The sequence below is a fragment of the Hyperolius riggenbachi genome, chromosome 1 (genome assembly GCF_040937935.1).
Source record: "Hyperolius riggenbachi isolate aHypRig1 chromosome 1, aHypRig1.pri, whole genome shotgun sequence".
NCBI classification, from domain to species: domain Eukaryota; kingdom Metazoa; phylum Chordata; class Amphibia; order Anura; family Hyperoliidae; genus Hyperolius; species Hyperolius riggenbachi.
In genome coordinates this window covers 631,043,183-631,055,441 of record NC_090646.1, presented here as the reverse complement: position 1 = coordinate 631,055,441, position 12,259 = coordinate 631,043,183, and the positions used below count along the sequence as shown (strand labels likewise).

At 45.8% G+C, this 12,259-nt stretch overlaps 1 protein-coding gene across 1 annotated transcript in view; it reads left to right on the top strand.

The window, feature by feature from the left end:
• Positions 1-12,259, top strand: part of LMBRD2 (LMBR1 domain containing 2) — a 67,252-nt gene that overhangs the window by 23,331 nt on the left and 31,662 nt on the right. The window contains exons 2-5 of the mRNA XM_068251239.1: positions 2,305-2,517; positions 5,105-5,238; positions 11,702-11,815; positions 12,074-12,241. Coding sequence (XP_068107340.1) covers positions 2,344-2,517; positions 5,105-5,238; positions 11,702-11,815; positions 12,074-12,241 — 590 coding nt within the window. The 5' untranslated portion in view covers positions 2,305-2,343. The remainder of the gene's footprint in view (positions 1-2,304; positions 2,518-5,104; positions 5,239-11,701; positions 11,816-12,073; positions 12,242-12,259) is intronic.

The following is a 12,259-nucleotide window of genomic DNA, read 5'->3' as shown; positions in this document are numbered from 1 at the left end:
CCAGCGCCCGCTCAGCAGGAACGGCAGGATTCCCCTACCGCAACGAACGACATGCGTGTCCCCGGCTGCTCCATATATTGTATAGGAGGCAGGGAGAGGATAGAGGCGGGGGGGGGGGGGGGGGAGGAGGAGAGGAGGCAGTGCGAAATCCGGCGGCTTCATCCATTACATTGCCGCCGGCTATATTTCATTAAATTTACCAACTTGTAATACATTTGGCTGCAGCGAGACGGCCGTAAAATACATTGAGCTTAGTGTAATCATTCCATTTCTAACATTGGCCGCTGCGCTGCAGCCACTTCGCACATTGGCCGGCCAGAACGGGAAGTGGCCACACTTCGGGTTCTGGCCGTAACATATTCAAAAAATAAGTGGCAATTCTGTAAAGAGATAAGGTACAAAAGACCAAGAATTTGAAAAGTTGGATTGGGTTTTTTAAAAATAGGCTTCTCTAGGTGCAACCTTTAAAACAAAACAAAAAATAACAGTATAATACGGTTATTTTTTTGTTTTGTAGAACCAGTAACTCATTGCCTAGAAAACAACCAGATACAGTACTGCCATGTGAGGTTTCCAGGTGTTTTTACAATTAGTGTGAACTTATTAATCACAGCTTGAGTTTTGAAATCACTGCTGTTGGATGGTTGTGTTGTCACCATGCTGTAGTTAGTTTTGATTAGTCTCGTCTGATAAGCATCTATGGAGAGAGCTCTGCTTTCGGTGTGTCATGGTTGGCTGACTTCTTTGTCTGTCCAGTTCCTGTTGGCATACACCCATTGCTAAATCAGACGCTCTCTGTGCACTTGCCATGAGTGAACATTCCGTTTTTTGTTTTCTTGCTGACTGTATGCAGAATGAGGTTTTATTGCATCTACTTTACACTGAGTGGCCAAAAAAGAGACACCTTCTAATAACGAGTTGGTCCACCTTTAGCTTTGGTCACAGTCGATCTTCTTGGCATGGACTCCACAAGATGCTGATACCGTCGCTGAGGAATGTTTGCCCATGCTGACATAATGGCAGCTCTAAGTTGGGTCAGATTGGATGGTGGCATTGCCAAGCTTTTAAGTGATCTTTGGACTTCATCCCACAAATGAGGTTGAGGTCAAGGGACTGAGCTGGCCATGGAAGTAGATTCAACTCTGGTTGATGTTCCTCAAACGAGTCCTCAACTCTCCTGCTGCTAAAGCCCTTCCTTTGCAAAGTCTGTCTTGTTGTGCATTAGATGCTTTGTGATGCACCTGCATTGAATTTTGCTGTAATTAGTTGTGTTGTTGCCCTTCTGTTGCTGCACACTATGGACTTGATTCACTGAACCGTGATAACTCAAATATCACACCTTATCAAAGATATCACACCTTATCAAAGTTAACATGCCTTATCAGACTAGCATAGCGAGCGCTACGAACCCGCAGGGGCTCAGGGCAGGACGAGTGCCATTGCCAATTAGCAGGCATAAGTTTGTAGCGCTTGCTATGCTACTCTGATAAGGTGTGATATCTTTGATAAGGTGTGATATTTGAGTTATCACGGTTTAGTGAATCAAGCCCCATGCGTGCTACTCGCCTTCATTCTCTCTCATTCGCCAGTCTTTTTTTGACCAGAATAGTCCTGATCACTTGAAGTTTTTTTTTTTTTCTCAACGGCCACTCTCTACACACCAGAGATATCATTGGCGAGAAAATCCTAAAAGAGTTGTCATTTCAGAAATTCTAGCACCAGCTCTTCTTGCACCTACGATCATCCCTCGTTCAGTCACTTAAATGTTTTGTCTTACCCATTTTGACATTACAGTACCTTCCATGATAACTTCTTCATCCAAAGCTGAGTGTTCCTTATTTAAAGGACCACTAACGCGAACAAAGTAGGCAGTTAAAATCTGACAGAACCGACAGGTTTTGGGCCAGTCCATCTCCTCTTGGGGTATTCACAGGGTTTTCGTTTTCAACAGCATTTCCTGAACAGCAGTTGAACTGCCAAAATAGTAAGATACCAGCCAGCCTCCCTGCTCACTTGCACACTCTTTTGTCAGATTTTGCTACTTCTGTTCAGGAAATCCTGTTGAAAACAAAGAAAACCCTGAGAATCCCCCAAGAGGAGATGGACTGGCCCAAACCCTGTCAGATTTTAACTGCCTACTTTTTTCACGATGGTGATCCTTTAATCAACTCTGCGTTACGTCACTGTTGGACTGGTTTACTTTCAAATAAGGGGTGTCTCTTGGTTTTTGACCACTCATTGCATATCTGCTTTTACGTGATACAGACTGTAATACTCTCATCCTGTAACGTTGCTGTCTTGCAGTATTCCGGTCTCTGCAACGGATAAAGAACATCGCTAACCATGAGTGGAGCTGCCCTGGCAATAGAGATTATATTTGTCTTCTTTTTGGCCCTCTTCCTCCTCCACCGCTATGGAGACTTCAAGAAGCAGCACAAGCTGGTGTTGGTGGCCACACTGCTGGCCTGGTGGTTGTGCTTTATAATCGTGTTCATCATTCCGCTGGATGTCAGTACGGTAAGTGCTCACAACAGTCGGCCATTAAAAGGCCAAATGCTTCACAGCTTAAAGCTTCTTTTGTTGTCGGTACACATTTCTGAAAGCAAAGCGCCAGAGCTGCAGCCACTAGGGTTGTAGCAGTGTCAGGGAGTCTTGCCCAAGGTCTCTTCACTGAATAGTTGCTGCTTACTGAACAGGAAGAGGCGAGATTCGAACCCAGGTCACCTGTGTCAGAGGCAGAGCCATTACACTATCCAACCATGGATGGAGGCTATTGAAATCTACATCCGATTTGCTGCCTCTTACCTCTGCCAGGACGTAGATTTCATTAGTCCTGAACCTGCCGCAATGTCCGAGTTACTCGCTGTGATGACTGTGAGCCAAGCTCAGTGATCACAGAGGAATAATAAAGGCTCTGGATGGAGTCAGAGCCTGCGGGTCCCAGAACGGTTAAAGTATACCTGAAGAAAAAAAAAAACAGCCCCATTGGGGTAATTCAGGAGAGGATCTCCCAGAGGCTTCCCCCATCGCTGCGCCCATCCCTTTTTTTTCTCCAAGTCTGAACGACGGCTCCATGCTACTGCGCAGGTACAAGCCGCCTGTGCAGTGCGGGTGAGCTCTGTGGAAATTTGGGTGTCCCGGCGCTGGAATGGAGGGATAGAGGAGGACCGGATTGAAGCCTCTGTAGGATCCAAAGTATCTACATTTTGGCTTTAAAGGGAACCAGAGACGAAGCACCGTTGTGTATTTTACCATATATATATCAGTGGGAACGTTAGAGAAAACACTTACCATGCTCTGTTTCATCCTCACTGATAAAAGTGTCTGTTATCAGCTGTGATAAGAGACCAGACTGAGCATTCAGTCTGGCTTTGCCGGGAATGATTTTAGCTGAGTCATTATAGCAGAGCCACAAGGGGGCAGGCTTGGGCTTGAAAAGACACCAGAGAAGACAGACTCAGCTATAATCTTTCCGTAGCAAAGCTAGACTGAATGCTCAGTCGGGGATTCTTATCAGAGGTGATAACAAGAAGATTAAACAGAGAACAATGAAACAAAGAGCAGATTAGGTGTTTACTGTCATGTTCCCACTGATGTATAAGGTAAAATACAAGAGGGTGCTTCATCTCTGGTTCTCTTTAAAGGGAATCTAAAGTGAAAATAAACGTATGACATGATGATTTGTATGTGCAGTACAGCCAAGAAATAGAGCATTAGTAGCAGAGACATAAGTCTAATATTGTTTCCAGTACAGGAAGAGTTAAAGTAAACCAGAGACGGAATGATTAAAAGCTTTGATATGGGGCTTCCTCCAGCCCCATAAGCACGGATGTGTCCCTCACCATCCTCCCGCGGTCTGCCGTTCAGCAGCCATCAGCCACGGTAACTGGCTCAGTCGCGTCAGCCGGGGTATTCTGCGCATGCGTGGACCTCCTGTGCATGCGCAGAAGACCCCGGCTGAAGCGAAAGAGGGACAAATGAGGATGAAAATGGGACAGAGAGACTGGGTTACCAAAGAGGGACTGTCGGGAGCAGGGCTGTTCAGTCGGTACAAAAATCTTCCGACTCCCCAGTTTACGAATACTTACCAGGGCTGTGGATTTTGTACAAAATCATTCGACTCCTCAGTTTATGAAATCACCGACTCTGATTCCAACTCCGGGTACCCAAAATTGTTCCAAATCCGACTCCACAGCCCTGGTCGGGAGCAATGATTAAATGTTACCTGTCCTTGCAGTGCCTAGTGTGCCGGCAGGTGCTGGTCAGAAGTAAGCTGTCTTCTCCCCACCTCCTCCCTCATAGAGACGGGTTGCTGTGGCAACGGCTGATGCCGCATTCAGAAATGGACCCAAACTGCGTGGCTTTCCACTGGGCGACTACCACTAACAGCGATATCGGTCCATCTCACAAGGGATGAGGCAGGAAGGAGTGAGCTATAAGCAGAAGAGAGCTTACTTCCTTGGGTAGCGCGGTGGCATAGTGGTTACCACTCTCGCCTTACAGTGCTGGGTCCCTGGTTCAAATCCCAGCCAGGGCACTACTTGCAAGGAGTTTGTATGTTCTCCTCATGTAACTGTGCGCTAATCTTTATTTAAGTGCAACCGTTACCATTATGTGCATCTAGGCATACTCCCAGTGTTAATTCTTTCCAATACAAGATATCTGTTGCCAGTTTTTACTGTATGTATTTTTTGCCTGTATGAGATTGGCCATCTTGTGGTTGATGTCAGCACTGTGCACAGAATAGTGAGAATTCACAATATGAAACAATATGAGTCTGTTCTGCTCAGTGCATTTGAAACAATTATCAGTCCCCCAGAAGTGATTTCTTTTCACTTCCTTTTTTTGTACAAGCGTGTGGGACGTAGTTGTTAATCTTAATTATCTGATTTATTTTTCAGCGGATTATGGCTAACATTAATCTGGATCTTTATGAGTTCAGTGTTATCTTACTTGAAATGCTGGTTTTTAGTAGCAGTAGATGTACTTTACATCCAGAACACTGCCATTTTAGGAGGGAAACACTGGCACACTGCACAATTCTCTTGACCGATTCCCTGTATGCGTCAGTGGATTATAATGAATGGTTCAAAATCTTTTACAGACAATCTACAATCGCTGTGTAGCCAGCAGTGTTGTCACTCCGGCAACCATCAATGAGAGTCAGCTTCCGACTACTACAAAACCAACATTGACCAACGGCTCCACGCCGACGCTGGCGACCCACAATGCATTGAGGTATGGATCTTACCCAGAATCCTCTAGATATCATTACTGCTGTCTATATTGTTATTCTGGCCTAAGAGTACAGCAGTCTTTCACAGTATTTTCCTGCTGGTGGATGGATACAGTGATGTTCTGGAGACCACCACCACAATATTCTTCTCTCAATGGCAGTATGTCTGTAAAGAGTCACAATTAAAAAAAAAAAAAGTCTTGTCATTATTCCAGGCAACTTTCTCAACTTTTATAGGAGGTGTAAAAGAGTGAGGGAAACAGGCCATGTATATCAGAATGGAATCTTTTTTTTTTAAAGGACATCTGTGGTGAGAAGTATATTGAGGCTGCCATGTTTATTTCCTTTTAAACAATACCAGTTGCCTGGCATCACTGCTGGTCTATTTGGCTGTAGTAGTATCTGAAACAAGCATGCCACTAATCTTGTCAGATCTGACAATAATGTCAGATCTGACAATAACATCTGCATGCTTGTTCGGGGTCTGTGGCTGAAAGTAAAGCTCAACACACACCATACAATCTTGGTTGTTCAATCTTACCACTTTCATGTAGTATAAGAGTTTATCCAATCAATCATTCAAGGTATTTTCAATCTGTTGTCCCTTATACTACATAGATTTAGTAAATCTGTACAACCAAGATTGTATGGTGTGTGTTGAGCTTTAGAGGCAAAGGATCAGCAGGATAGCCAGGCAATTGGTATTGCTTAACCTCCCTGGCGGTAAGCCCGAACTGAGTGCAGGCTATGCTGCCGCGGAGGATTTCTCAGGCCCTGGTGGGCCGATTTGCATAATTGTTTTTTCTTTTGGTACACGCAGCTAGCACTTTGCTAGCTGCGTGTACATACCGATCGCCGCTGCGCAGATTCGCCGCTACCCGCCGCGCCCCCCCAGACCCCGTGCGCAGCTTGGCCAATCAGTGCCAGGCAGCGCTGAGGGGTGGATCGGGACTCCCTCTGACGTCGATTACATCATCCCAATCATCGCCATGGCGACAGGGGAAGCCAAACAGGAAATCCCGTTCTGAACGGAGGTGATCGGAAGGGGAGGGGGGATGCCGCTGCACAGCGGCTATCATGTAGCTAGCGCTAGGCTAGCTACGTGATTAAAAAAATTAAAAAAAAAATTAATGTGCGGCGCTGCCCCTGGCGGTTTTAATAGACTGCCAAGGAGGCTAAAAGGAAATAAATTTGGCAGCCTCCATATACCTCTCACTTCAGGCGTCCTTTAAAGACTGTACACATAACCAGCAAAACCATTAGATGATAGTGCAGTCATCAGAAATGTCACCATCTCCCCCTCCCCAGGACCCTGGTACCAGCTTCCCCTTGATTCCCACCCACAGGGCTGATCTAAAGACCCGGGTCTAGCTTTGGTTAGAGAACTACCACAGCTCCATCCTGGCCACTGGGTTTACTTTGCAGGAGAGAGTAGGCTTCCTCTTTTTTGAGATGAATGGTATGCATTTGAAAAGGCCTAACGGCCAAGGAAGCAGTGCGCCAGATGTGAGCAAATGTGAGTCTCAGCTATACAGATCACACAGACTACTGGGCCTGTGAGTTTGGAAGAGGTGTGGAAAGGTGTCGGGGGTTTAGGGAGGGGAAGGGGGTCATTTTGCACCACCATTAAAAAGGAACTCCAGTGAAAATAATGTAATAAAAAAGTGCTTCATTTTTACAATAATTACGTATAAATGATTTAGTCACTGTTTGCTCGTTGTAAAATCTTTCCTCTCCCTGATTTACAATCTGACATTTATCACTTGGTGACATTTTTACTGCTGGCAGGTGATGTCAGTGGAAGGAGATGCTGCTTGCTATTTTGGCAGCTGGAAACAGCTATTTCCCACAATGCAGTGAGGTCCAAAGACAGGAAACTGTCAGTACCATGGTACTGACATCCCACTGTGGGAGGGGTTTCACCACAATATTAGCCATACAGAGCCCCTGATTATCCGTTTGAGAAAACGAATAGATTTCTCATGGAAGAGGGGGTATCAGCTACTGACTAGGATGAAGTTCAATTCTTCCGAGAGATATTTAAAAAAAAAAAAAAAGAGAGAGAGAAGGAAGGAACACCGGAAGCAGGAGGCCTCTAAGTTTAGTAGCATGTAAACTTTCTGTTTGTGAGTACCGTAGGTATAATCAGTACTACTCGCATTGGGTGGTTGTTCAATCGCTTGTGAAAATAAACCTCTGGTCACAATCCAAACTGCTGAGTGGTGTTGGCTTAGCACTTGCCTCACTGAGTGTCTGACTCCATTGGTTATTTTCAGGAGAATTCATTGGCACATAAACAATGTTTTGTGAGTTAGGTCCACTTCTTCAGATATTATGCCTAATCATCTGAGGTCTCATTGTGGTATGAGAGCCTCTTTGCAACTCCCTCCAATGTGACCTGCCGTCTAACCAACTGGCTCAACTCCAGTCCATGGTGAACTCTGTAGCACAGCTACTCATCCACCTCTCCTCTCACTTCTCTATGGGCCCGTTTCCACTAGAGCCAATCTGCATGCGGTTTTCTGCATGCAGATTCACATAGCCAATAATAGTCAGTGGGCCTGTTCCCACTTGTCAGAAATTCTGTGCCTTGGACTTTGCAGAAAAAATCTGCACAGCAGAGCCGCCAGAATTCGCACACCGCAAGGCTAGTGTGCGATTCGCCTGTAATCTAATTAATAGGAAATTCACCTGCAGTTTTGCTATGTGAATTTTCTATGCGAATTTGCGTGCGTTTTCGCTTAACTTCTTCAGGACCACAGGCTTTTTACCCCCCCCCCCCCCCCCCCCCCCGAAATAGGCCACTGCAGCTTTAAGGCCAAGCTGCAGGACCGCACAACACAGCACACAAGTGATTTCCCCCCACCCCTTTCCCCCCACCAACAGAGTTCTCTGTTGGTGGGGTCTGATCACCCCCAGGTTTGTTTTTTTTTTTGTTTTTTTTAATATTTGTCTTTTTTTTATTTTATTTTTTTTATTATATAAATTACCCTCCCTCTCTCCCTCCCCCCGCCTGCCTATCACAGCGAATCGCTTCGGAGTCCCCCAGGGGGACAGCCGTGTCACACGGCTTCCCCCAGTACAGCGCTGCTGCAGATCGCAGCGCTGTACCAGTACTAACAGTCTGCCAAGCGGCATTCGCCGTTCGGAGACTGAAGGCGGAGCACTCCGTCCACCAAGCAGGAGATGCGCGTGCAGCCTACGCGCGATCTCCTGCAAAATAGAGCCCCAAGAGTTTACGCCGATTGGCATTAGACGGTCATGAGGCTATTGGCGTGGTGCAGTCGGCCAGTGGTTAAAATCAATGTAAAAGCCAAGAGACAATGACATGGTTAAATTCGCATACTCACAAAAATAAGTTTTCGTGGTCAAATTTGCATACAGACACGTACGAATTCACATCCAAATTCGTTTTGTGCGTTTTCCGCAGCGGAATTGCACTGCACTAGTGGAAACAGGCCTTTCTACAAAGCACTTTCCAGTCCTGCTCCTCTTTACTTAGAATATTTATTTTAAACTGAATAGTCTCTAACGATTCTCTTCTCAGATAAAGTTATAGTTGCTTGTGGGGTCTTTTTCTTCCAACTGACCTCCTGAGCCCCGTATCTGCCGACATGTAGCCCCACCCCCTTTCAGAAGAGTGATGTGGCCTCTTTTGCTATCCGAGATAAAGTGTCACGGAAGCGCCACTGCATTTCTCTGGGAGGGGGTGGGGCTGTGCAGCAGAAGTCGGGGGACACACGGGGGGGGGGGGGGGGGGGGGGGGTAAAAGACCAGGTGCTCTGACTAAAGTCAGACTGGATTAGCTGCATGCTTGTTTCAGGTGTGTGATTCAGCCACTACTGCAGCCAAAGAGATCAGCAGGACTGCCAGGCAACTGGTATTGTATAAAAGGAAACATCCATATCCCTCTCAGTGAAGGTTCCCTTTAAAGGACAAGTGAAGTGAGAGGTATATGGAGGCTGCCATATTTCCTTTTAAACAATACTAGTTCCCTGGCCACCCTGCTGACCTATTAGGCTGCAGTAGTGTCTGAATAACAGAAACAAGCATGCAGCTAATCTTGTCAGATCTGACAATAATGTCACCAACACCTGATCTGCTGCATGCTTGTTCAGGGTCTATGGCTAAAAAGTATTAGAGGTGGAGGATCAGCAGGACATCCAGGCAACTGGTATTGTTTAAAAGAAGATAAATATAGCAGCCTCCATAGCCCTCTAGCTTCAGTTGTCCTTTAAAAACATGACTTGCATTACAATCGCCGTGAACACAATTTTTCAAAAACTTCACTGCTATTTTAATGCAATTCAATGGGAGCATTTTTTAAGAAAGTATTAGAGGTAGAGGATCAGCAGGATTGCCAGGCAGCTGGTATTGCTTAAAAGGAAATAAATATGACAGCCTCCATATCCCTCTTGCTTCAGTTGTCCTTTAACTACACTTGTCTGCAGTTATCGCCCTGCACCTAATCCTCTGCTTTAGTAGCTACATTCTCCTCTCTGCCTTTCTAGTCATCGCTTCTCATTCTCATATAAAATAGTTCACTCAAATTTCCCCCCTTATTTGGAACTTCTTTCCACCCTTTGCTTGTCACTCATCCCCACTTACTATCTTTTTAGGATCAACCTGAAAACTCAGATCTTCAGGCAATAATATAACCTTACCTAAAACGCTCTAAAGGGGTTCTTCGGAGGGGGAAAAAAAGACACTTACCTGGGGCTTTTATTGCCCCCCCGTGGGTGCCATGTCCCGCGCCGTCCTCCTATGATCCTCCGTTCCCCGACGCCAGTCCCGGTCTGATTATTCTTCTCTCTAGACTGCGGCTGCTGCCGCACGCATGCTCGTTCCCGCTCGAGTCTCCGGGAGCTTTCTGTGCAGGCGCAGTTCGAGAAAATCTCATACTGCACCTGCACAGTAAGCTGCCGGAGACGCGAGCAGGAGCGCGCACTATTCGTCTATATAGACAAATAATTGGATGGAACCGGCGGCGGGGGACGGGTGATTGTAGGAGGACGGCGTGGGACATTACAGCTGCAGGGGGCCGATAGAAGCCCCAGGTAAGTGTCAGTTTTGTTATTTTTCACCCTTCACAGAACCCCTTTAAACTAGCTATCGACGACCATACTAACAGCTTCCCCTTAAAGGGGACCTGAAGTAAGAGGAATACAGAGATTGACATCTTTATTCTCTAATAAGCAATGTTAGGTGCCTGACTTCTGTGCTGATGCTCCGCCTCTAATACTGCAAGTCACTGGCCCAGAGTGAGGATGCAGATCAGAGGCTGTGGGCCAGATTTATCAAGTGTCTGAGACAAAATATTAGTAGGTTTTTAGAAATCCGTGCAGAACTGTCTCAGATATCCTAAGAAATCACTAGATAGTGCAGATTCCTTCTAAAACTGTTGTATAAGAGGAGGAGCTAGGAAGGTCTCTCAGACAGTGCAGTGTGTGAGGGGAATTGCTGTTGCTGAGGTAACTAACACACCTGCTGTATTGATAGCAGCATGCTCTGAGGAGGAATTCAGCAGGGGGAGGAGCACCACACATATCATGTGTAGCCTGCACTCTGCAATCATGTCTAGCCTGCAATTCTACATCTGTAGAACTGGTATCAAGCACTTCTTAATCTGCACCAGTTCAGGAATGGATTTGCACTTTTCTTAACTGTAGTGCAGCTCTAGAAATCCACGCTAAACTGCCACTATTACTAGGATTTAAGAAGATTCTTATCATGCAGAACTGTTCTCCCTGCTGGTTAGAACAGATTAAGAAGAAAAAAAACGGTAATGCGGTGATAAATCTCCCCCTGTGACTCTGGTCTCACTCCTCTGGCTGCATGCTTGTTGCACGTTTGTGACTCAAACTAAAGTCAAAAGCTCAGCATGACGGCCAGGCAACTGTATTGTTTATAAGGGACTGAAGATGGCAGCTGCTGTATTCCTCTCACTTTAGGTTCCCTTTATCCCCTTAGAACAGGGCGGTCCAAATCCAGTCCTCCAGGGCCGAGGTCCTCACACGTTTGGCACAGCTTAAATGAATTGATAGGACTGAATCAGGAAAGACGTAGGTCATCAAGTTGGACACATTTCTCCAGTTCTCTATCCGTCCTAAACATAAGCATGGATATGGCCTTCGAGGGCTGGAGTTGGACAGCCCTGCCCTTAGAATATAAGCTCCACCTCCAAGTACAAGGCATTGCTGACGTGTTCAATTTGTCTATTATTCAATCTACTAAGTGTTTTGTAATAGTCTATAGTTTGTATGCTCTGTTGTACCACGTCACAGAAGATGCAGTGAATCTAAAATAATAATGATATAAATAGTTCAATGTCAGTTTTTTTACTTCTGTCGAGACAGTGAATAACTTACTGAATGCAAATATCTACCATCACTTTCCAGGACCCCTCTGATGGTCTGATGAGTGTCTAGTGTTTATCTGCCTAATCATTTCTCCTAATCTTCACAGCGCCCCAGAGAGCAGCCTGCCTCCCCAGTGCTACAAGCCATGGAGCTACATACCCAAGGGTATTATGCCAATCTTCTGGCGAGTGGTCTACTGGACGTCACAGTTCCTCACTTGGTAAGTTGGCAGAAGAAGAACAACGCATGGTCTTAGTTGGGCATTGCAGCAAGTTATTTATCTGGTCAGAAAGCTTTTACATTTTCAGAGTGAATCTAGAATCCAACACTTTTCCATCCTTCATCCAGCAGCTGGATAAAATGTTCACTGTGATTACCACCTAAGATCATTACCAAACATCCAGATTGGGTGACTGTCTTTGTGTAGGGCAGTCTATGGTAGCAGGGAGTGGTTGCTGATAATTGTCGCTTTTCCCAGGATTCTGCTGCCTTTCATGCAGTCCTATGCTCGGTCCGGGGGATTCTCCATCACAGGAAAAATCAAGACTGCTCTGATAGAAAACGCCATTTACTACGGCACATACCTGCTGATCTTCGGAGCATTACTGATCTATGTCGCTGTGAACCCGAACCTGCATCTGGAATGGTAAGTAAGCTTTTAAAG